Source organism: Molothrus ater, chromosome 16, assembly GCF_012460135.2.
Source record: "Molothrus ater isolate BHLD 08-10-18 breed brown headed cowbird chromosome 16, BPBGC_Mater_1.1, whole genome shotgun sequence".
Lineage (NCBI taxonomy): Eukaryota > Metazoa > Chordata > Aves > Passeriformes > Icteridae > Molothrus > Molothrus ater.
In genome coordinates, this window is record NC_050493.2 from 7724219 (window position 1) to 7750390 (window position 26172).

Below are 26172 nucleotides of genomic sequence, written 5' to 3' on the forward strand. Positions count from 1 at the left end.
GGACACGTGTTTGACATCAGCAGCAAGCACTAAGCTGAGCTGTAGGGGGATTGTGTTATTTGATTTCTGATTATGTAGAGCTTCCTTCCTTTGGTGCTCTCACTGACCTCCTGGATTACAGTAAAGCTGTGGCTAACCTGAGATGGATTCTGCTTATGCCTCACTTATGCCAAAGTAAATCAAGAGAAATCATGGCACAGTCAGTGGAACTACATGAGAGTAAGACTGGATACAAAGCTCATTAACATTTTTAATGGCACTAATTTTTGATTAAACAGTTACTCTTTTTACCTAGAGCAATAACAACACCAAAAATTCAACCCTGAAGGAGGAAAATATGTGTGCACTGACAGACAATTACTCTTACTGGAAAATCAAAATAGGATTTTTTTTTTTATATCAAGGAAATAAAGCCAAATTAATAGTGGCTTTTATAACCACTTAAAGCATCCACCTGCGAGGATTTTTGCTGTATCTGCTAAGTGTGGTACCTAAAAATACCCACAATACCTAGAAAGTGAGAAAAAACAGTCTTTTCTTCTGATCATTTTATAATGGTTACATCTAATTCAAAGTGTACCAGACAAGAAAAGAGGAGTTCAAGGAAGCCAGAACCTTTAATCTACTTAATTAACAGGGGGGATAGCATGTGAAAGCTTTATGTAAAACCAGAAAGTAATCTTATTCTGCTCAGGCTGGCTGCTCATTTGGCGGACGGGCAGAAGTTAACAAGGGGCCTGGCAATCTATTTAATTGGCCACAAAATCAGAGTCTGCATCAGCTCCTTTTCCACGGAGCCTCACTCCCTTGTGCCTCCTGCTCCTTCCCACAGAAACGAAGGTGATGCTGCGGGACCTTCCAGGCTGCACTCAGCCAGAGGCTGTAGCCCCACATTCCTCTGCACAGAGAAAAGCAAGGCACAATTCTTCCCAAGAATATTCTTATCTCATTTGCTGTGCCTGTGTTTGTGCAAAAGGAGAATGCAATATGGAGGCTGTTACCCACAGTGATGGTGTTTTGTTCCTTGGCCTGTCAGGGCCTATCAGTGTGTGTGTGTGTCGGGACTGTCCCTGACAGTCATGAGATTCTGTGCAGGGTGTGCAGAGTTGAGTGCTTGACAGATTCAGTTTAGATGTAATGTAATATAGTACAGAATAATAAAGTATAATAAAGTAATTAATTAGCCTCTGATAAGATGGAGTCAGATGCATCATTGTCTCCCCCTTGTCGGGGGTTGCCTGTGAATTCAACAGGCTCAGAGTGCTCAGCACCCGCGCAGCTGCAGCGCTGCAGGGCTTGCAGGGGCTGCAGGGGTGCTGCTGTGCACGCCTGTGACAGGCACAGCCGTGCCAGAGCCACCCCCCGTGACAAGCCACTGTCTGCAGGAGCTGTGTCACCAGGCAGTGACGCCCGTGCCACACAGGGGCCACTCCAGCCCCATGAACGGGAGCATTGACGCGGCCGGCGCTCGCTGCGCTCCAAAACCACAAAAGCTCCAACAAGTCACTATGGGGAGGGTTATGGATTTTCTTAAAGGAAAGCTCCAAATCCAAATTACGTAGCTTATTCTGAGATGTGCAGGGAGGATTTAATCACACCAGCCAAAAATGGCATTTGCATAGGAAACCCTAAACTGCAGAACAGAGTACTTAACTTTGTGACTTGATCCTGAAATGAGGCCTGATGAGGTTTAGCATGGCAAATAGTAATGCATTGAAATGCTGTAGTAATACATTTTTTTCAATAATTAGTAAAAATTATCGGTACAATGATTTTAAAATAAGAGATAATCTTAACTGTTTTCACCCTTCTTCTTGGTATTCACAGGCTGGAGTGGATTTCTGCTCAGTAACGGGGTAAGGAAGTGTCACCTCCATTTGTCAGCCTTCCACTGTGAGCTCTGTGCATGCCACACCATTTCTACAGTTAAACCACTGGGAATTTCCACCCCAAGCAAACTTGAACATTTGAGAACTTTCAAATCCAACTTTTTAAACGGCAGTAGAGGAAATGCAGTCTGTGACATGAATCTCATGTTCTTTCTTTTCACCTTGGGGAGAGGATAAATTAGCCTCCACCTTCAGAAATATTTGTCAAGTAGTTACATTTTAATTCTAATTTATTTGTGTCTAAACCCAGCAAAGGATTTAAGCATATGCTTATGTTAAAGATATGAATTAACCCAGTAATTCCATAGTTAAGCATCATACAATTACATCATGCAAGCTCCTGATGGATCCTTTTCACTTTCTTGTCTTCCAGAAAGGGTTTGACTTCTATTGTGTGTAACAGATTCATTTTATCTGAAACACCACCTATATGCTGACTATTGCAAAAATAGCACTAATTTGTCATAACCACTGCAAGCTGGACAGGTCAAGTGAGTTTATCTCAGTGCACATTTCTATCAGATGTTTTCAATGTAACCTAAAAATGTACAATGGAAAATCAGGTGCATCATCTACCAATTAAACACAAACAAAACACAGTTTGTTTTGTAACTCTTCTTTAAAACAACAGATGTTAGGTTAAATCTCATGTTCAGGCATTTATCACATCTGCTTTCTGTTCCCTTGGAAAATGTATTCACAATAGAGTTCAAATTAATTACAATGAGATTTGTCAGCTGAAACCTAAAAGGGAGTTCAGGGAATAAACATTTAATTCTAGAAGGAAATAATTGGTGTTTAAAAGCTTTAAACTTGTTTTCAGTAGGTTCACATAGGCAAAGTTCCATTACAGACAGTGTTTGAGACCTGTTGTAACCTTCATGGTGTCTCCAAGGAGATATGAGGCCAGAGGAAGAGGAGATGAAGAGAAGTCTACAGGGCTGGGGAGCCTGAGGGTGCAGGCTATGGACCTGCAGCACAAGCTGCAGAAGCCACAATGCACCCACAGCCTTCCCTGGCAACAAGAAATACTTCTGACCTTAAAAATTAATAAATCTTCACTATTCTCTCATAAAACTGGAGCCTGCCAATGCATAGGGACTGCGAAGTCTCTAGCAAAGAACTTGCACAATCACCTTTTTTACCTTAGCGGCTTTTATGAGGATATAGAAAGGTCTCCCTCACCTTCCAAGTCTGGAGAGACCTGCAGAATGCTATTGATATAGACACTTCTTTAACTCAAAAGGAGTAGAATTTGACTCAATTATCCTGCATTCTAACAGTAGGGAAAAATTAAAATATTGCTTTGAAGAAAAGGGTTTCATTGCAGCAAAATTACATGCATCTAATAAGGTATAATCTAAGACTTGTCATTCCTATAGGTAACATTTTCTCTGTAGCAGCTCTGAGTTTAAATCCTGCAAGGTAAGACAACTTTGATCAGGCCCTAAACCAGTTCTCTTGCCAATGTCCCTGGCCTCTTGTAACTGTACTAAAATATTAACACACATATTTTTGGCCAAACGACACCTCCTCCTTTGAGAGACTCCTCTAGCCTCACACAGCCTCTCCCAATCCATTTACACGCTCCACCATTGCCCTTCCAGTTCCACCTTTGCTATCTTCCAGGAATGTTACTCACACCAATGTGTTGCAACAACTCAACATTTTGTTCTTCCCAACTCCCTCAGTAAATGGCATCTGTCTCTTGAAGTCACCAGTGCTTTGTTCCACAGCCCCAGTGGATGGGGGTGTGTGTGACTAACTTGGCACTCCACCCTCCTGCCCCCAGAATCACTCTCTAGCTGTTTAGGAAGGCTCATTTCCTCAGAAAAAAAAGTAAAAGAAAGATAACCAAGTTCAAGTGCCTCTGGAATTTTGAAGTGAAGCACATCCACCTGTTATTGTTATGTAGCATGTCATGATAACAATAAACTGCTCTTAGGAAAAGAATAAACATCATTCCCTGTCTAAGCATGTGGCTGTTTAGGAGATGAGCTTCAGGAACTGCTCTCCTCAAGGCTCCAGAGGCATCTGTCTGTTAATTCTGCAGCAGAGCAGTGCCCTCCTCACTGTGGCCCTGATGTTACACATAAATGTCATTCCTTTAGAAAACATCGAGAAGCTTAAAAATAAATACCTATAAGTAGAAGCAAGCATTGTGGTTAGTTTTGAATTGCCTTTATTGACATTTATGTCTGGGGTTCTGTTGCTGCACAATTCAGAGAGCAGAACAAGCAAATTCATTTCATTTAGGCCAAAAGTGGTTTGAAGTTGTTTGAAGGGCAAAAGCCCCTCCGAATACCATTTACACACAGAACAGAAGAGCAATCTCCACCTTTACTTTGGGCCTTTAATTCTGATATATTACAAAGGATTTCACTGATTTTACTTCAGTGAAGCAAAATCAAATCAGATGTTGAAACCCAGCTCATTCTGCCTTAGAAGCTCTTGGTGCAGCAAGGCAGAAAAGTTCCTCAAGAAGCTTCACTTAAGCCAACTGAGCTATAAGGAGCAGTTTTACTTTCTGTGGCCTCTCCATTTGCAGGGCTGGAGAGAGGGAACCATTAGTGAATGTGAACAAATTTCCCAGTTTCCCTCCTCTTACAACACAGAAACATGTCACGTGCAGCAGAGCCGCCTGTGAGTGAGGCTCCGCTGAGAGTTCCAGATGGGGAGAGAGGAGAAGATTCTTACTACAATCAGCTCTCCTCAGCACATGAGCAGCTACCTGAACTGTGCCCTGGAGACAATTCTAGCTCTGAGGAAACATATGCTTCTATTGTAGAAATAGCCCTCTCCAGGGAAGCCCTACTGCTCAGGATGTTCAAAACTAGGCCAAACTTCAAAGTGGCAGCAGCACAACAGAAAATAGATGGCAGAGGTTCTTCCTTTGCCTCCAGCTCCTCATGGCATTTCACTGTTGTTAACTGGAAAGTTGAGGAACTCATAGTGCTGCAAACTGCTTGTGGCACTTCTAAACCATCACTTGCTCCGCTGCCATCCCCTTCTTTTGTGTTTTGTTTTGCTGATGAGCTTCACGTAGCTTCCAAACAGTGAGTCAGGCTTCCAGCCCTGCTGATACTGCCCCCAAGAAAAGGCTCCAGGAAAAATCACTTCTCTTTCAGGAAGCAATAAAAGATCTCTTTCTTCCTCAGATCTGCTGCAGAAACACGAGAAGAACTTAAAAGAAAAAATAAAAAAAAGTTCAGTAGGTGAGGGAAAAAACAGACAAAGCTGAATTCACAGGACTTTATACTATATAATCACCTCCACATACACTTCTGGAAACACTTCTGCTGGTTATTTGAATCAATGCTTTAGAAAATACTCTTTTCAAAAGGAATACATCCACATAAAAGCTGTACCACCAGACTCTAGCTTACCTTCTTGAAGACATCCACTGAAAAAGCAGAGAAAAAACATATTTTTTCCAGCATGTTTAACCTGGGAAGGCAGACAGCAGTTTCAGTACTGTTCTAAAAGACCTATTTAGCATTTAAGCACATGAATAATCTTATTGACTCTCTGAGCAAAGTACTCAAGTCCTCACAAGACCAGAGCCTTACTTGCTTCTGGTTGTGTTTCCAAACAGAAGCTAAACTCTTTTTCAAACAAGACCATGGAAATCCAAAGGTGCAGAAGTCCTTACTTAGTCACCTGATGGTTCACCATTATCCACCCTAAACAGTCAGATGTTTTCAGAGAGTAAGGATCACATCTTTATTTACTTCTGTGAGCCACCTACTGTATCTTGTGTGTATCAGACACTCCTTGACCAACCTCTCACACACGTACATCCCTCGTGGCTTTTCCTGGTAGCCTCAGAAACCCAGGGGGTTCTTCCAACTCACAGTGCTGGTCTATGGGCTCAACCCTACACACTTTGGGTGAAAAGACATCTTGTTTTCTGCTTAGTAGGCATGCACTGCAATGAAACTTCTATTTTATCACTAAACTGTGACCTCCTGGACATATCAATGTACTCACACCTGACCAGCCCACCCAATAGCACAAAGGACAGGGCTCAATCACCCTAATGTAACAAGCCTAACTCTAAATCCTTTATTAGTTGTACCTGAGACTATGTACTGACGAACACAAGCCTTAAGGAATGGGTGAAGATTTTAGAAATTGTGATTTCCCTTCAGCATTGTCCTGCGGGAGCCGTCCACGAGGGCATCCCTGCTGGAGCATGCAGTGTGTCATTGCTGGAACACGGCTGTGTCCCCGCTGGACAGGGCAGTGTGTCATGCTGGAGCACGGCAGTGTCCCCGCCGAGAACAAGGCAGTGTCCCCACTAGAACAAGGCAGTGTCCCCGCTGGAGCACGGCAGTGTCCCCACTAGAACAAGGCAGTGTCCCCACTAGAACAAGGCAGTGTCCCCGCTGGAGCACGGCTGTGTCCCCACTGGAGCACGGCAGTGTCCCCACTAGAACAAGGCAGTGTCCCCGCTGGAGCACGGCAGTGTCCCCGCCGCCCGCCCCGTCCTTGACCCCGCGGCACCGCGGGGAGACGAGGGGACATTGCAATATTAACCCTGTGGTTTTGATGCCGCAGACACAAACGCCCATCGCCGGATGAGCCGCTGCCTCCCCGGGCGGTGCGAAGCGCAGCCCAGGGCTGCAGCCAGGCACGCCGCTCGCCTCTGCCCTTCTCCTATTGCCCACTCGTGCGCCAGCTCGGATGAAAACCCCGTTTCCTGCCGCTCGCTGCGGGGCGAGTCCGCTGCCCACCGGGAAGGCGGCGGCTCCCGGCGGAGCTCCCCGCTCGCAGCGGGGGCGGCCCGAGGCGGGGGCCGGTCCCGCCCCGCCCCGCCCGGCCCGGCCCGGCCCCGCCGGCCGCCCGGGGGCCGCGCCATGTGCCGCCGCCCGCCGCGGGGCCGCGCCGCGCTCGCCGCCGCCGCGGAGCGTGCGAGGGGCGGCCCGTGCGGGGAGCGAGCGCCGGCAGCGGGGACAGCGGGTCCATGGAGCACAACCACCTCCACCTCCACAACGGCTCGCTCCTGGCGCACCACCGCTATGGCTGCGGCTTGGGGTACGCACCTGTGGTCTACTACAGCCTGCTGCTCTGCCTCGGGCTGCCGGGTGAGTGCCGCGGGACGGGCGAGGCTGCGGGGCCCCGGCAGCGCCCGCCGGAGCGGCTCCTGCCCGCTGTGCGGGGCGGGGCGGGGCGGGAACAGCGCCCGCCGTGTCCTCGGGATGCCCCGGGCTCCGCGTGCCCGGCGGGATGAGCGCGGGCGGTTCGGACAGCAGCGTTTCTCGGATAGCATCATCCCCCCGACAGCAGCTTCCCTCGGATAGCAGCATCCTCCCGGATAGCGGCATTTCCCAGACAGCAGCATCCCCCCGACAGCAGCATCCCCCGGACAGCAGCATCCCCCGGACAGCGGCATCCCCCGGACAGCAGCATCATCTCCCCGCCCGGAGCGCTGCTGTCCCGGCGCTGACTCCCTCGCCGGGGTTTGTCCCTGCCTGCCCTCGCTCTCTGCCCTCAGTCCTGACTTTGAACTTGACACACAGAGTCAGCCTGTCGTGAAATTTCTGCCATTGTTTTGTCCATGCGGTACCCAGAGCGGTACCCGGACGGCCCCACCTCGCCTGCCCGGCCGGCAGTGAGCACAAGTGTAGCTGCCGAGTTTTTCTGCTGCAAATTCCCACCCGACTCCGTGGGGCAGGGCTGGCTTTAGGAAGGGACGCGCCACCACCACGGAATTTGAGTGGGGAAGGAGCACGCTGTCAGGAGCTCAGCAGGCAGTTGTCATACTCGTGAGCCTGTCCCTGTGGCTGGTGGAGCAGGACAGGAGGTAGAGAGTCCAGTCTCGAGGTCAGTGCACTGCAAAGGCAATGGCAATGCTGACGCTGAGACCCCTGAGTGCAGGTACAGGGCTTGGAGGAAAGTCCCAGCTGACAGGCACCAGTCTCCAGAGTGTATAATCCTGAGCAAAATTTCCTGCTTAAAAAGGGGACAGAGATGAGAGATAGGAATGCTTGGAACAAGAAAAGCTAGAAGCATCATAAATAAGAAAGGAAAGGATGTCCTAAGCTTGGATGTGAACACCTGTGAGGCTGCACTGCCAGCAGGCAGCCCCAGCATCACATCGGCAGCACTGTCTGAGCCCAGACAGGCACTGAGCAGCTGCTTCCCCCCGAGGGGCTGCCTGGGGCTGCCAGTGAGATGCCTCAGCACTCAGGACCAAGGGGAGCTGCTGTAGGCAGAGCTGCCATCCCAGCACAGCTTGGGTGCACAAACAGCGTGTCTTGCTCACTGGCTTAACACCTCCAGCCCAAGAGTGACTTAGAGTGATCCCAAGGACAGGTAGAATAAGTTGGGGAAAAGTTCTGATGAACCAAGGTGAATTGGTATTTTAAGGTGTGGTAAAGGAGAGTTTGGTTGTGTCTGTGTAGAGCCACACATTTTAAGTGCCATGTGGAATGGCAAGCAGCAATGATAGGTCATAGTCTACAGTTTCTAAATGCTTGTTCACCTCAATTTCTTCTTCAAGCAATTATTTCATAGAAAAATTTTTAATCAGGCATGAAGAGAAGCCTGCCTCTGAGCATCATGCATGCAATCACCACTCTGTATGAATTGATGTGCTTGGTGTTGTTTTGGTTTGGGGTTTTTTTTCCCCCATTTATGGCTTGTAATTAAAATTTCCCAATTGGCTAATAGTTCAGAGAACTGGAAAGTTAAGTCCTGTATTTACCCACAAAGGATGCACGGCACAGGCAAGTGTCTGTGCTCCAAACCATTGATGAGTCTTAGCCCTGACCTGAAGAGACCCAGCCAGCGGGGATAGCAGGTTGTTTCCTCTTTATTAATTCCTCAGGGGCTGCTTAGATGTCCATAGTAATGACAGGCTCTGAATTCAGCACCAGTCCCCTAGAAACTGAGCAAGACCCTCTCAGGATTATCAGGTGAAGCAGTTGTCATGAAGCACTCTGTGGCTAAGCTTGCCTTTGTATGTTTCTGAAATGGGGAAAAGTCTTGCATGCACAGACAAGAAAAATCATTTAATGAACATTCTGCACATACTTGCACCAGCTCCCTGAGGATGCTGCATTGTAATTACAGACCTAACACTGTCATTCTAGGAACATGGTTAAAATCAGATGTGGTGCAAATTAGCAGTGGTCTCCTGCATTTCTCAAGGGATCAGACATCTGTTGATTAGAGCAGTGGCACCAGTGCCAGTGCTTAACAGAGCTAGCCAAAGCATGTGGTGGCACAGCATGCTGAGTTCAGTGGGCTTAGATCAGGTGTGGATGTGTCCAGAGCACATTGAGGACTGGCACTGACACTTGGACTCACTGCACATGTACAGTATGCTGAGTAAATGCACAACTGAGTGCATGAGAAATTTATGAGACTGCCCAGAGATGAGAACAAGCTGGATGTGCTTAGGGGAAGACTCACACAGCCAGGCTTCATTGAGGATGGGGTACAGGGTGACACCAGTGTTAAGAAGAGCTTTTCATGTTTTAATTTGAAGCTGTTCTTCATTTTTTTAACATTAGAAATTTGTAAAGGTAGGAGACTTTATTGGCTGTTAGAAAAAGAGTCCTGAACTGCATGGGATCTTAATTAGCTCAGTGTGATGCCAAGAATTTAAGAGAAACCCTGTCATGCATCTCTCCTCAAACACAGCACTAGTGCAGTGTTTTGCTGAAATGGAAAGAGTTAAATCCTTGCCACAAATCTTGGCAAAACACTGAGGAGAAGGGAAGCCAGTTAACTGTTTCTACCTTTCCTGCTGTACAGTCTGAAGGAAATTTCACTAACTCAACAACTCCACATTGAGGCCAAGCGCTGCCAGGCCTGGCTGTGTGTGCAGGAGAAGCATCCTCTGCCTCCTGCCCTTGTATAAACCAGGCACCTCAGCAGACCCTGCTCTCAGCAGTGGCTCCTTCTCCCTCTCTGTTCAACCAGGCACCAGAAAGCCTGTAAGATGCAGAGAGGAGAGAGAGCAAAATGAACTCCCTTCATCCCTGCTCAGGCTGCACCCACAGAGGCACCACTGCACGCTGACCCTGCATGGCTGGTACTGCTCCCCAGGTGGCTGCAGCTCTGCCAGGGGTCATCATGCCAGCTGGGCCAGGAGGCTGCTTCTTTTCCCTCTAAGCAGAGGCTGGTAAGACAGAGACAGTTTCCTGAAACTTGTTTTGAGTGCAGGCGTGCAAAGGTGTCCCGCAGGTACGTGGTCCTGCTACCAGGAGTGGGGTGTCTCAGGATAAGGCTGCAGGGAACAAGAAGAAAATGCCAGGCAGAGGCACTGGGGAAGATTTCATGGAGCATTTATTGTAGCTGTTCTGCAGCCCTTGCACTGTTAACCCTATAGTCCCCTTGTCTGTCTCTCCCCTTGAGAGAACCTCTGAAGAGCCTGCAGTTAGCTGGGAGGCAAGAGAAGGGCTGGAAAAAGTCTTAATAGAAATGTTCCTTGTTTTAGTGAGAGAAAATCTAGGAAAGGGGTGGTGTTGGATATGGAGGAGGGAATAAATTGCGTGGATTCAGTCCAAGAGGGGGCTGGTAAAGGTGAGAAAGCAAAGATCAACAGGTACCACTCTCAGTCAGTCCCTTTGTCAGTGAGAGCTGCACAAAGCACCTGCACCAAAGGGCTCCTTCTGTGGTGGGGCCACTGAACACAGCCAAGAAGGTCAGGCACAAAAGCAGCACTGCTTGCTGCAGACACCTGGCTTTGACCTTGATTCCTGCTTCATCAGGGGAGCAGCAGCAGTGGAGTTGCCTTGCATGCAGTCACTTTTCCATCAGGAATGCCTGAAAGGACAGAGCCTCAGCATTTCCTAGATCAAGGTCTGGCTGATCCAAGTTCCCAGGGCTCATCTCCTCCTGACAGTGTGAGAGGCAGAGTGAAATCTGGCTTCCTTAGCCAGTCCCAGTGGGATTGCTAGTTCCATTTGCTCCCTAGTCAGCTGCCTACCTGGGATGTCCCTTGGCTCCAGAGATCATTGCATCCCAGTGACACAAAGCACAGCACCTTTACAGCATCTCCAGGAGGCAACAGACTCACAGCAACATCCCAGGGAAGTGCCACTCCAAACTTCAGGAGCCTGGTCCACAGCTGCTTCATTTATTTGTGCATCAGGCTTTTGCAGTAACCCAGTCACACCGATCTAAATGTAGATTCAGGACTCCACAAGTTTGGGAAGGCAGCCTGGACATGCTTGGATGCTCCCAGCTGGAAGGTGTGAACAGGTAGAGTTCATGTCAGACCTGCTGCTGAACAAGGTGACGTGGGGATGGGGACAACCTGGGTCATTGAAAGCCCAGCCAAGCACAGAGTGCATTCACAGGGCTCCACGTGGAGGGAGAGAAGCTGCAGTCTTGACCTGGAGGAAACTGTCAGCTCAGCAGGGGTGCCTAACTGGTTTAACACTCTGTGAAGAGACAGATACACGTTATGGACCTTGCCCTGACAGATGACAGATTGGCTGTCCTTGCACAGCAAGGCAGATGCTTCCTAGGGTGTTGGATTGACACATGGTGCACTGTGCCAGTGCAAACTGCACTATAGCCATAGGCATAGAAAAGATGGAGACCTGATCCTTCTGGAGCCTTCTCTCTCTATAAAGTTTGGAATTAGGAGGCTCTCTGGGAGATGTGCATGCCTGGGTCATCATCCTGGCAGGGCAGGTACTGTCGGTGGGCTGAGCAGCCCTGATCAGAGACCACCACTGTGCAGCAGCCCAGCTGTGCTCCCTGCACCCCTCAGCTGTGTGGGGGAACGAGACCTGGAGGGCATTGCTGTCCCTGTGCCACAGCTGTGACCCAGCTGGTGCCACGAGCAGAAAGGGGCACAGCCAGCAATGTTTGTTGGTGACTCACGTGGCGTGTAGTAGCAGTAAATGCCAAAGCAGGCAGAGGGAGGTGTACACAGAGCACACAGCACTGTGAGGTGTCTGACTCCTTTTGGATTCTTGCCATCTGCTGCCTAGTATATTCTTCTGCAATCACAGGCTTCTGATTAAAGAGACCATTTCCAACACCTGGATAAATAGCCTTTCTCATAGCAGCACACCTGAAAAATAGAAGTGCCAAAGGAAGATCTGAAAATACGAGTGGGAGAGTTGTGACAATGTAGAGTTATGACCTTGAAAAAACAGCATTCTTCTGCTGCTCCTCATTAGTGAATAAGAACAAAACCCTCCTGAGACCTGATTCAACCACCCCTTTTACTCAAAGGCCATATATTCTCTGACTTAAAATCTGAATTGGATACAAGGCCAGTACGTTGCATCCTACTAAAAAGGGGACAAATAGGTTGCCAGAACTTTAGCTTGGCTATTGGAGCAACTGAAGGGCATTACAGCTCATTTACAGTAGCAGTACTGGACAGAGGGGAACAAAACTGCTGCTAACATGCTTAAAATGAGTCATTTCCTATAGTAAAATGAGTGCTTGTTCTTTAGGAGAGGAAAACCATTATGAAAAGTAATAGATTCATTCTGTTCCTGCACAGAACTGGTGACAGCAAGGTGTGCAGATGGGAGTGATTTCCTTTGGCCAGTACATATGGAGCCTGTAGCTGCTAAAATCCTGCAGCCTGAAAGACAGCATGTGGCTGAATCCATGCTAATGCATGGATTGTGGAGAAGTTGATTGTACATTTCTGGATGCCACTAGACAGAGTGCAATTGCTAACTTTGGATTTCTTCTGCCACGTCAGTAGGAAGCAGCACTGTCAGGGCTGTAATGATAATGAGGTGCCATATTTGGGAGGCTCAGCAGACTATGAAGTGCACAACCTTGCATGGCAGGCTGCTAAAATGGATTGGAAAGGAAAAACTCCAAAGTACATTTTTCCTTGAAATGACAACGACACAAAAGAGAGAGCACAGCCAGTTTCCACGGTAGGTGGGTAATGCAGAGCCCCCAGTTGTTAAGAAGTCAAAACATTCAGAAGCACTAGGCAGTCTAATATCCTGCTGTTCTTCATCCACCCCCTTACTTAGTTCTCTCCTCCTCATCCTCCTTCTGTTCCCTTCTGTGAGGAGGGGGTGAATCAGCAGAAACAAGCCAGCAGAAGGCCTTTAACCACACACGTCACGATTTGGTGTGGGCAAACAAACAACACAGAGATGTCCTGGTGGGCTGTGTGCTCTGCTTTCACACACCAAGGACAAAGCAATCCCTGTCCACAAGAGCTTCCACCTGCTGTTTCAGGTGGTCTTTTTGAGCCTAAAATTTCTTTTCTCATTAGATTTGAGACACCAGAAAAGGAAATAAAGCCAAAATTCACTTCTTGAGCACAGGAGGCCTTACACACAAATCGCTTTTCATTTTGCAGGATATGTACTTACAGATACTAAAACCTGGTGTCTGGAGTGCCCTTGGTGCTGCTCTTGGGGTGATTTCGTGGGAGAAGATGGTATTGGGTTGTCCTTCAGGTCCCCAGTGTGGTTGTGCAGAGAGAATGAAGTGCAGGCAGCCAAGCAGGACCAGAATTAGCAGTAGAGAAAATGACCAAAAAGAATTTTATCCCTCTATCCATGGAAGAAAAGAGAAGCTTGCCTGTTGTAACACTGAAATCTTCCCTTCTACCACCTGAAACAGAGTCCCTGCAATGTACAGTCATTAATTCTCTCCATCTTCTCCATCATATGGAGTATTGCCTGCATGGACAGGTGCTCTAGAGGTTGCTTTGGGTCTCAAGACAAATCACCTGTCAGTCAGTTACATCAGACTAGGATATTTCTCACATATTTGTTCACTCCAAGTGTGTTTTCTTCAATGTCCTGACTAGCACACTGAAGAGTGATATATCTAGTGGGGATGCAGTATATTCTCCATGGGGGAATAAAGCCAAACTGCAGTGGTTTTACAAAGTCTGTAATTTCCTGCATACTGTGTAAAATTGGCATTGTCTCTGAGAAAGCTTGGCCATGGGGTTTGCAAGCATGAGCTCCTATTGCATTACCTAATGCTTTAGGAAGACATAAAGACTGGTTTATTTTAGCAAAACCACAATCAAAGGTAAAATCCTCTTAATTATTCATGTTGAGTAAAGAAATCATGGCAATGTCCTTATGATATCACATCCTCTCTCTATCCCAGTCATCCCATGAAACACCTTTGGCACCTGCCTCAGTACTTTGGCATTTGGTATCAAAAGGGTAGAATTGTTTTGTCACCCTGGAGCTCGAGTTACTCAGCTTGAGACCCCTTACACTGCACTGACAGCCCACATTTAGAAGGCACAGACACCTGCCAAATGAGACACCCAAATTGCCTTGAAAAATCCCTGTCTGTCCAGATACATTGCATGAATAACCAAATTCCCTTTATGTTTTCTGCATCATTTTGCAGATCACTTTTTCTGTTCCCAGCAGCAGTTTCCATTAGAAAGCTGTACTGCTCTAGTAGCAAGATGCAAAGCTAGACTTTTGAGATGTGCATTTTAGACATTTTTATCCTTGTGTGGTTACCTCTGAATAAGGCTTTGGAGTGGCTGGAGGAATGTCTGGGATTCTTTAGAGACTTTCTGCTCTGCAGGTCCATCTCAGGAAAGGTGGACAAGGAGGGTGAAGATGGCAAGAGGAGAACCAGATCCCTGTCACATTCACACACGTGTGGCCCCAGTGAGCCCAAAGCAGACCTCCCCACATCCTTAGCCCAGTGTTCCCTCTGGGCCATTCTCATACTGCAGAAACAGCCCTATTTTATACAGACTGCTCCAGGAAGCCTCCAGTGGTCTAGGACAGCCAGAAGCAGCCCAGTACAATGACACCTTTCTGCCAGACAAGCTGCTGCACTCCAGCCTCAGTGGCTGGCAGGCTCAGAGGGAGTATCAGCCCCTGGCAGCTCTGTGCCAGTGCTGTGTCTGTGCCCTCCACCAGTGAGGAAGTGCTTGTGCTGGACTGAAATCCTTCTCTGGCCTCTGTGACCCACTGAGGGCTAGTGCCAGCTGCAGAGCAGAGTACCTCATTCACTGCATCCTTCCCCAGAGCCATCTCAGCTAATAAATGCTGTCAGTGAGAAAAATGGCCCCAGAGGCCAGATTTCATTGTCAGAGTGTGGCCTCTGGCGCTGACTGTCTCATTCACTTGTGACTTGTAAGCACAGGGCTGTGCTGTGTTTTCCCTGGCAGTCGCTAACCCGGGCTCCTGCACACAGGAGGGAGTTTGGGCTGTCCTGGGCAGGAGCTTGGGCATCCTCTACATCCAGGTTCTCTTCCACCCTCAGAACTGGCATGGTCTGTCCCTGCACATGGGATTTTCTAAGCACAAGCCACACGAGGGCCTTCATACAAGATGTGAAATCTCCAGTAGCAATCCTGCATCCATGCCTACCATCGTTTTATGATGTTCTTTTTTTTTTTTTTTTCTGGCATATATCCCCTCTCCATTCCCTGGGAGATGATGCAGGCACTAGCAGAAGCTGACAGCTCTTCCCTCATGGGGTGCCTTGCTGTGTGCTGTTTGACAGCATTCAGACAGCTGAATAACAAATAAATCCATTTATTTTCAAAAATCAATCCTCACAGGAACTCCCTGGGAAGACAAAATTTGTATTGCACTAATTATATTCTATAAAGTATCCCTTTATGCTTCGCAACAGTTTAAGGAAGGAACTCAGGATATGATAATAAAAAAGAGGAACAAACTCAAGCACTGTTCAGTCTGTCCCCATCTGCTCTAGTGCTGAGTTTGATCTACATTGGTTGTAAGAGGAAAATGTGGACCTACCCTATCTTCTTTAAGGGCAAACAGCATCCAGAGGTCGTTTAAAAAGATCACATACCAGCTATATCCAACATGAGTAATTATAATGTATTTGCATTGCCACAGTATTCTTGTTTTGGTTTTTTTTTGTTAATAACTTCTGTGATGTAGCACCTTTGTCAGAAATCACCCATTGTCATCAGCTTCTCCAGAGAGCTCCCACACAAAATAAGGGCTGAATGCCATCCTCATCTCCAGTCTGGTAGCTATTGGTGAGCAGCTGTGTTAGGAACCGTGGTCAGATCTGCCTGCTGGACACAGTAGCTGTTTACATTTGAATATTGCCTCCTAGCTTAGAGGAAATCATCTATTCCCATCAAGCCAGAACATCCCTTTTTTCACAGCTTTTTTTTAGCATATTGTACTTACATTCTTGTAGTTCTTAAATCTGAGAAGGAGGTGTTTCTAACATTTTTTTCTGAAGCAACTTAAAATTTCCCATTTGTAAGCTGTCTCTGTGCCAGTCAGGTGACCACTGCTAAGCCTGCAGAGAAGTTTCACACATCACACAATAATTTGTGGTGATCCTAGCAACAACTGTGTTGGGTAAAAGCTGTCCATTATACTCCATGACCTCATGTTTATCATGCTCAGTGAGCAGCACTCGTGGCTCCTCATGTAGGTAGTTTATAAAGCTGAACTGCTGAACTACAGAATCACCTTGTTCCCAATGCAGGGAGCTGCTGCTTGTGCTGTAAAGGCCACTTGACTGCACAGGCTGCTGTGTACGTGCAAAGTGCTCTCAATTAAAAACAAAAAAACAAAAAAAACCCCCACAAATAAAGCCCAGAATTATGCCTATTTCTTCTTTAGACAGATACAACCACTCCTGCTGAAGTTCACATGCAGTGAAAATAGTCACTGAAAGGAGCTCTTCAAATGCCCTGCAAAGGCCATGTTTAGACACTATTTGAGTGATGGCTGCAATCCATGAAATGAGAACTGGGGTAAAACTGTGCCCTGGGGCACAGGCACTGCTTTGAGGCACAGAGGACTGCCCAGACTCTGCAGCCAAGGCAGCACAGCTTTGCTATGGGAAGTAAACCCAAACCCATACAGGGACCAAAGTTACTCCTAAAGGAAAATCCCTCTCAGACACAAAGGACCTCAATGGTGTGAATTTTGGGGCTGCAGTTTGTACTCAGAAGCTGATAAATTCAGAAGGGATGTCAAAGGAGGGATGTAGGTGTCCTGTGATGAAGCCTGGCTGAGTTAGAAGGTTGCTTTAGAAGCAGCCTGGAACAAAGGTGTTTGGCTATCAGAGACTTTGGATGCTGTGTCTCAAATGTCTCATGTCCTCATGCCTGGAGCAAAAGAATTGAGACTGCCATTTTGTACAGTTGCTGCTAAATCTGCCAGCAGCACCTCAAGGCTTCAGCCAGCTAGTCCCCAATCAAGCCCTGGTTCTCAAACAGATATTTATAAATTCAGACTACTGCACTGCAGCAAGTGATGCTGGCATAAATTCCCATCTGTCATCCCCTAATCATCTCCCAGCACACTGATCAATCTCTTTCAAATTCAAATGATCTTAACCACTTAGTATCTAGAAAATACTCTGCAAGAAATGGGCAGAGTACCATCCAGGACAGTTTAGGGGCACTGACTTATCCAGCAGCTGTATGTAACTCCACCTACATTACAGCAGAGACAAATATTTTTACATCTCCATCATCATCATCGTCATCATCTCTGCCACAGTTCTCATCACAGGCTACCACGCTAGTGCAAGAATTAGTGTCAGCAGGGTTAAAATATGATCACAAATACTCTTCTATCACCTTTCACCCCCAGTGGGTAATTTTTGCCCAGAGGAGAGCAGCACACTGAGGAGACACTCAGGAGTTACTGAGAGACTGGCACAAGGACACAGTTGGTCACACAGTGGTGTGCCCTCCCACTTCCCATTTTACTGAGCTTTGGATACTGTTTGAGGACACACCAAGGACCAACTTAACACTGGCTAGGAAATGGATGAAGGACTGAGGCATCCATAGCTCATCCACACTTTCCCTAAAGTTTGCAGCAGCAAAAATACTCACAGACCCTGTGCTAAGACACTGGCATATTGGCAACTTTCTGCTGCACCCCAGAATGTGTCTGCTTTCCCAAAGTAAATGGTGTTATTATATTTCATATCATCCAGCAAGAAAAAAGCTCTAAAGTGATCCCAGGGAAAGCATTTCCAGTACAAGATACAGTAACCCTTGCAGAAAAAATTGGGTAGATCTGGTGTGTACTTTGTCAGATCAATTTTCTAATCTGCCTCACCAAGCAAGGCTTGCTGGCCTTAGATAAATAACTTACATTTCAGCACACTGCTGTGTGTTGAAACCCTGAGAGAGGCAGGGGCAAAGGGTACAAGGGACTGCTCATAAATCTGCTCCTGTGGCAAAACAGAGTGGGGTTAGAAGCAAGCAGCAGGAGCCCTGCAATAGATAGAAAGTGTGAGGAGCAGGGCTGCTGTACCTGCACACAGCATGGCTTCAGCACCCCTGCAGGAGCTGCTCTGGCAGTCAGGCAGAGTTACCAGCAGGGACCAGGGCCTTCAGACATCCCCCTGCTGCTCACTGGCTCCAGCTGCTGGGGCTGGAATGAGTCAAATCCAGAGGATTTAAAGAGAAGATGCACCCCATGGGTCACATCCAATATCTGTGAAGCTGAGCCAGTCAGCCTGGCTGGCCAAAACCAGCAGTGGCTGCAGAGCCATGATAAACACTCCAGCTCGAGGATTTCCTTGACAGTACATCACTCACTGCATCTCCAGGGCTCATCAGCAGGCACAGCAGAGGCATTTCTCAGCAAGGAAGTGAAAAATGACACAGCAGTTCTGGCTGCATCACCTCTTGTCTCCCACGTCTGCACTGAGCTGAAATCAATGCAGTTGCATTCGCGTTAATGGAGGACAGAATTGGGAAAATTCCCCTAAAGGCAATTTGAGACAGAACCATTGGAAAGATCGTGCTTCTTTTTCTCTCTTTTTTTTTTTTTTTATATAGGGAAAGAGTCAGTTGATTGTCATGTTTGGTTTTGTATTTTTTTCCAAGAACAAAATTAATACATTCAGTTAACACAGAAATAGGTGAGGGCCGTTAGTCAAGATCATTCACTCTGCTGTGGTTCATTTCCATGGTGGCAGAAATCTGCTCCCAGACAGCAGGCTTTGAAGGCATTCATGAAGGAGGAAGTTTTTTCAGTGCCAAGTAAAACAGTTTGAAAAAAAAAACCAAAACCAAAAAAAAAAACAAAAAAAAAAACCAAACAAGCATTTTCAGTTGTAGGATGTGTCCTGGGCTGTCATTACCTTTATGTTAGCAACTTCCTTTTTCTCTGGTTTAAAGGAATCTTTACAATTATTGTTGATTTGTTTTGGGAAATCCATCAAAGCTGGCAGAAATGTTTGAAGCACTGAATGCCCAGAAGAAGTGATTTACAGAACTTGGGAAAGTATCAACTACAAGCATTTGGCAGTCATTTGTACAGTAAACCAGATCTCTGATTTTTAAGCACTTCTTCAAGTATTCTAGCCAAGTGATACCAGCCTCTGATGGGAACAATCTTGTCTGTCTCATTCTAGCCAAACTGATAGTAGGAATAATAGGAATTTTTATTTTTTTTCCAATTCAAGACTGCACAGTAAGTTCTAGTAAACAAGAGGAAGTAGTTAAAATTTGGCTACACCTTAGTGCTACAGCAAATCTCTCAAGTACTACAAGGGCTGTTTATATTCACTACCCTTCTCATTCATCCCTTATTATATGAAAAAGTGAAAAAAGCAAGGTGAGAAAGAAGAAAAAATGTGTGAGTGAGCTTTTCTCTCCTGCTACCAGTCCCTTTGTGTGCTCAGACAGGAGCCCCAGCACCCCCTGCTCAGGGGCTGGATTCCACAGATGAGAGCAGGGCCACATGCTCCTGTCATTGCAACAGCTTCTCTTGGAGACCCCACTGGAGTGTTTTCCTTTTGGTTTCTTGAACTTTATTAAGGTGGTCATGTTGCCAATTGCTTGAACAACTTCAAGGAAGCGCTCAGAAAATCTGATGCTACATCTTAATAGCCTAACTCTGTGTTTCTTTCTCCACAGCAAACATCTTGACAGTCATCATCCTCTCCCAGCTTGTAGCTCGCAGGCAGAAGTCCTCCTATAATTACCTTCTAGCTCTAGCTGCTGCTGACATCCTGGTTCTCTTCTTCATCGTCTTTGTTGACTTCCTCATGGAAGACTTCATCTTAAACAAACAGATGCCTCAGGTACTGGACAAAATAATTGAGGTTTTGGAGTTTTCTTCCATCCACACGTCGATTTGGATCACGGTCCCGCTGACCATCGACCGCTACATCGCCGTGTGCCACCCCCTCAGGTACCACACAGTCTCCTACCCCGCCCGCACCCGCAAGGTCATCGTCAGCGTCTACGTCACCTGCTTCCTCACCAGCATCCCCTACTACTGGTGGCCCAACATCTGGATTGAGGACTACATCAGCACGTCCATGCACCACGTCCTGATCTGGGTGCACTGCTTCACTGTGTACCTGGTGCCCTGCTCCATCTTCTTCATCCTGAACTCCATCATCGTGTACAAGCTGCGGCGAAAGAGCAATTTCCGCCTGCGAGGGTACTCCACGGGGAAAACAACAGCCATCTTGTTTACTATAACTTCTATTTTTGCCATACTGTGGGCACCAAGAATAATCATGATACTGTATCACCTCTACGTGTCCCCTATAAACAACAGCTGGCTGGTCCATATTGTGTCGGACATCGCCAATATGCTGGCGCTGCTGAACACTGCAATTAATTTCTTCCTCTACTGTTTTATTAGCAAAAGATTTCGCACAATGGCAGCTGCCACCTTGAAAGCCTTCTTTAAGTGTCAGAAGCAACCCGTGCAATTCTATACAAACCATAACTTTTCCATAACGAGCAGCCCTTGGATTTCCCCAGCCAACTCTCACTGCATCAAAATGCTTGTTTACCAGTATGATAAGAATGGGAAGCCTATAAAAATATCACCATGAAAAGGCCAATAGTTGGAGTTTCCGGGTGCAAGTTCCTTTCAAGTGGTTACATCTTCAGGATGTAATTTTCTGAAATGGCTGTTTTGAAGAGAGGTCATTTGATTTCATTTCCCTGGGCGGCCAGGGGCAGATCAGACTGTCGAGAGGAAACAGGAGCACTTGATTTTAGGAGCAAAAGTGAGAAGGCAAACACCTCCATCTCTTATATAGCATTTTGAATATGCTTCAGAGTTCAAGTCTTAGTGTTCAGTCACACTCCAACGTTTTGCATCCCAACACCAGTGCAATCCAAAGTCATCAGAAGGGCAAAGCCACAGCAGTGTTTAATTACAACCTTTTAAAACACAACAAAACCTTACTTGACCATCAGTTTGCTATCGAGAAAGTAAACAGATGCTTTTGTGTACTGTGGAAGGTGCCATTTCTGGAGTGTGCACTTGCCAAAAATGATGTGTCGATTCTGGCATGAAATGCCACCAGACACAGTTGTGCTGTCAAGGCCTCCTTGCAGGAGGCAGCCTGTGAGACACAAATGGTGACTAGCCTGGTTGTGGCTCATTTGAACAAGCTTGAGGACTGATACAGTACCTGTTGCAGCCTTGGCATGGAAAGCAATCCTGCAAGCTGCCAATATTTGTGTGTTTTAAGTTGTTATTTAAGAATGTGACTGAGACAGGGGAGCTCAAGGGAGGGAGGGAGGGATGTCTCTAGAGCCAAGAACAAAAGCAGCATCTTTCCCCAACTATTTCAGTCATGGTGTCTAAGGACTTTCAAGGGTGAAACCAAGTCCTGCCTAAAGGAGAGTTCTCACTGAAGCTGCTCCTGTGAGCAGTGATCAAAGCCTTCAAGTTCCTTCTTAATCAATACAGATTCTCAGTTATCCCCTGTGTTCAGGCCTTTAGGAATTACCATGTAAAAACCTTGAGATTTTCTCCTGATGGATGATGCCATCCTCTTGCAGATTTGCCATTTAGTTGTTTTAAAAAAAAACCCAAAAAACTGTGAAAGAAATTAATTAAATACCCAACAGCAGTAAAAACATTGAAGCCTTAGTTTAAGCTGATCTAAGTATTCCACTTATTTAGAGGAGGTTAGCTTCTCTTCCTTCACACTCAAAAACCAGCATCCCATCAATGCTGAGTGTAGAAAATAAGAGATTTACAGGAAGGCTGAAAATGCATTTTTAAAAATTTCTTTCCCTTTCAGATCTTGGCACGTGGTCTCTGGGAGCCACATGCCACAACCTCTTTATTCACTGGGCACTTACCAGAGGGCAGTGTGTGTGGTGTGAGGGCAGTGAAGGTGTGTGGTGAACACAAGCCCAGCATGGTCAGTGCACACAGCAGAGCCTCAGGATCAGTGGTAGCTTGGTGCTAACTGTGTTTGTGCCTGTGCCCATCTCCATCCAGCAGGGAGCTCGTGGTGCATCAGGAATTAACACAGAGAGGACCTCTGAGGAGAGATCCAGTCAGTCCTGCTATGGTGGGATCAGGGGGCTGAAAAAATCTCTCTAAAACACATGGATGGCTCAGCTTTGGTGCAAATCCCCTAAGAAATGCCAAGTGAAGTCCTGCTGAGGACAAGAGCCTGGTTCCCTTGTGCCACAGAGGTGGTGTTTGCACAATGCTTGGTACCCACATCCTGCAAGAGCCAACCCCACCAGAGCTGAGCTCAACTCCCCCAGAAGGGAATGGCAGCAGAAGGCCCAGGCCATGCATACCAGGCCATGGACACCAGGCCATGGACACTGGGCCATGGACACTGGGCCATGGACACCGGGCCATGGACACCAGGCCATGGACACCAGGCCATGGATATCAGGCCACAGGCACAGCATGGAGGGGTGCTCCCCAGAGAGATCCAGGCTTGCTCAGGGCAGAGAGGGGATGCCCAGAGACCTCCCAGTGGCAGAGCTGCTCAGCTGAGGCACCTCAGGGACCCCACAGTCCAGAGCAAGGACAGGGGCATATCTGGGGAAATGAGGGCTGAGGGCAAAGCTGAACCTTTCCAGCCTCACCCACCAAAGGGATGGTATCCATTTCAGTGTCCCCAAAGAGAAATGAGGAGCTTCTCAGTCTGTTGGCTCTTCATCCTTGTGATCTCAAAGCTTCACCCTTGCAATAATAAAGTGTAAAAGGGATGCTCAGCCTTGCTGTATTGGTCATGACAAGGTTAAAATTATTGCTCCCTTTATAGTGTTTTACAGAAAATCAGTTTTGTGGCCATCCTCCCTGCCCTTCTCTCAGAAACCTCCCCCTGGTCTTTGTCAGTTGATAGTAACCAAAGTTACCTTATGGAAAAGGTACTGTACATTTCATTTTGGAAAAACACTGTATTTATAACTTATTTTTATTCTACATTTGTTATGAGGAATGCTTGTCTGAGTTAAATGTGAATGAGTCTGAAGTGCAATATCTATATAGATAAGTGGTTCATTTTTTGAGAATGTATCTATTGAAAAAATATCTATTTATACAAGAAGTTCACTATTCGACTTAATATAATAGTAACCTTAAAGAAAATAGTGAATGTTTAGGGCTTTTATTTATTAAAAAAAATTCAATTAAGTGCATGGCATATGCTGCCATTCACATGCTGTGACTTATTAATTTTTGTAACATAATGTTTATCCTGCAAACTATCAGTGTCATCTGATTTTTTCTGTCCTGATAATGTATTTTTGTAAATTACCATATTTAAAAACAAAAATCTTTCTGCATATTTTTTCCCTATGAAAAATAACACATTCAGTTCTCGTAACTTATTTGGAAAAGCTCACAATCGTTTTCCATATCCTTTTAGGATGACAAGGTGCAATTTTCATGTACAGTGGATTGATAATTTCACTTCTGGTAATGCAGGGCTTTAAAAGCTTGCTTCCAAACCCCTTTGAAGTTAAAGGGAAGGCTGCTGGTGGGTTTTGTGGTTGGTTTTTCCAATCCCCATTGTTTTAGGAGGGCTTTGGATCAAGCTGTGTCTTGTTAGCAAACATTCAAAGCCTTCTTAGAGTCCAGTTTGGATAATAAAGTCTTGACTTTTTAGTCTGCCATATGGGAGCTGCTGTTGATAATACTTGCCTTATTTTTGGTTGCGTGAAGCATCTTGCAATGACTGTTGCTAACTAGCCATTGTCTTGCTGTATTATTTGTACCTCCTAATTTTCCAATAGAAAAACTTAACCAAGCACATATAGTGTCATTATTTAGGGAAAAAGTATTCTGGAGACAAAACCATCTTTGTTGTGGAGATGGTCTTTTGTACTCTAATTTATATTTCAAGTATCTACAATTAGAAAAAATAAGCTGTGAATGGACAGTTTTACAATTACTTATAGGTATGCATTCTTGAAGACCACAGCTAGGAACAAAATACTTTTTAGATGAGTTGCTGGTATATAAAATTATGGGACCTATCACCTATTTAAATTGTGAATATTGATATTTTCATAAGTAGACAATATATTGTGTTTGACGAACTTGTTTGTATTATAATAAATTATGGTGCATAACTTACTACTGTGTTTGGAGCTATTGTTTGATTTATGGATTCTTATTATATACTTCTGATTTATAGATACTTATGATACACTACAAATAAGAGATAGAAAGTGGATTCTGAACCTCAGAAGACTGCACATGGAAGAAACTCAACATTTTTTCAAATGAACACGAGTAACACTGCAGATTTCATACCCCCAGCAAATATAAAACTATCTGGGATCAAGCTCCTTATTTCTCTGGAGAAGTAAAAGGACATGAAAAGGACAAATGATACTAAAACTAAGCAGAGAATAAAGAAGAACTGACCAGAAAATTTCAAGAGATCAGAAGAGATCAAGAGATCAGAAAATGTCTTAGAGATCAAACACTGAAGGGTTAAGCACATTGAGAGGACCGTGCAGACAGTGCTTGTCAGATTTCCCTGCTGTAAAAGGCTTGGGAAGAGGTTTTAAAATACAGCTTCAAAGAGACAAATGAGGGGAAAGGGGCACTGTCAGACTTGATGGAGCTTATCAGAGTTGTTCCTTAAGGAAGGAGCCTGGGGTCTCCCTTTCTTGATACTTTCATTAACAGCTGTGGCATGAGAAGTACTGATGAAGTGTACAGGTTATAAAAATGGAATTATACTGCAGAAGACTGAAGGGCAGGTATTTCATGTAAGAATCAGATGGCCTTGCAGATTGCACTGATAAAAATGGGATGAATTCAACAGCAATAAACACAAGGTTCTCCCCTTGTATGCCTCTAACAATACATTTGCTATAAAACCTCAGCAGTCAGAAACAACCAAGAACCCAGTTGTGCCAGCTGGGCTTGAATGACAATGAGTCACCAACACAAAGCAGCTGAGAAAAATCCCAGAATGTAATCACAGACACTTCTAACAATACAGCACAGTATTAATTGCATTTTCTAAGACATCATGTGCTATATGCATATGTATATAAAGGGATAAATAGCAGTACAGAAAAACCTGATGAAACTGAGCTGGAACAAAAATAAGCAGTTACCAATTTTTCCTCAGGTAAATTTGTCCTGGAAGTTAGAAGACATTCTAACTAGCAAAGCAGAGAGGCTCAGCAAAAGCCTTGCTGGCAGCCCAGATCTCCCCACTGGTTTTAAATGGAGCCTGGTGGGGTCAGGCACAGAATTATGAGATGAGGCAGGTGGCAAAACACATTGTGACCTGGCAGGTCCCTAACTCAGCTCAAAGGACAGCAGAGGTGTCCATTCATCCCATCTCATGCTGAGGGGCAGCATGAGAACCATGAGAGCCAGGAGCTACTCAGAGCAGTTCCTCCAGTGAGCCACAATTCCCTCAGCAGTTCTCACTGTGGGTGCTGCAGGTGGGACCACTCCAACACACCCCACTGAACTCACACCAACTTCTGCCTCCGCTTTCTGTTCTTCAAACACCTCTTTAAGCCCACCAAGAAGAGTAGAATTTTAAAAAGCAGCCTCATTTAGTCCTTAACAATTAAATAATAATCCTACTCTTTGCAGACTGGGGCTGGATTTGCAGGATCTGCATTTCTGACAGGCTGCAATTAATTCCCAGGAGTTGCCGACACACTGAGGGGGTTGAAAGGCTCCAGTCTTTTGTAATAAATAGGCATCAAAAATGAATTTACTATTAGCTTCCTACAGAGAACCAAATGCACATAAATAGTTATTACAATTACAAAATTGTATCAAAAAATATCAAAGGCTCATGTTTTCCTGCCTTACCAACAGGCTAGAAATGCTGCTCCACCTATTTCTCCCAATCTGCACCTTTTTCTAGCAGACTAAACAGACAAGATGAACTGCAGGCAAAAGTATGATATTGAATTTTACAGCCTTACAGATTAATTTGCTGCAACAGAATGTTCTGAAGACCTTCAGCTGTGCATGGCTCAGCACTGGCTTGTGCTGTACAGCAGCACCATGAAACAGCCCCTGGTCTGAGGGTTTTGCAGGGATTTGTGATGCCCAGGCAGAGCCTTGTGCTCCAGCAGGTGCAGGTTAGCCTTGGGAAGGGGTGG

The 26172-nt window shown here is 46.0% G+C and overlaps 1 protein-coding gene and 1 long non-coding RNA gene across 2 annotated transcripts; one reads left to right on the top strand and one right to left on the bottom strand.

Annotated features, from left to right (window-relative positions):
• Positions 1 to 4054: 4054 nt before the first annotated feature.
• On the bottom strand, positions 4055 to 7033 carry LOC118692775 (uncharacterized). Its single transcript, XR_004981183.1, has 2 exons — positions 6935 to 7033; positions 4055 to 5049 (listed from the first exon to the last, which is right to left on the bottom strand). It is a non-coding gene; the product is annotated as an uncharacterized LOC118692775 (long non-coding RNA).
• Positions 6796 to 24160, top strand: GPR139 (G protein-coupled receptor 139). The gene is made up of 2 exons (XM_036392822.2): positions 6796 to 6976; positions 19714 to 24160. Exons 1-2 carry the CDS (start codon positions 6856 to 6858, stop codon positions 20646 to 20648), a joined length of 1056 nt encoding a protein of 351 aa, XP_036248715.1. The 5' UTR covers positions 6796 to 6855; the 3' UTR covers positions 20649 to 24160.
• The last annotated feature ends 2012 nt before the right edge of the window (positions 24161 to 26172 follow it).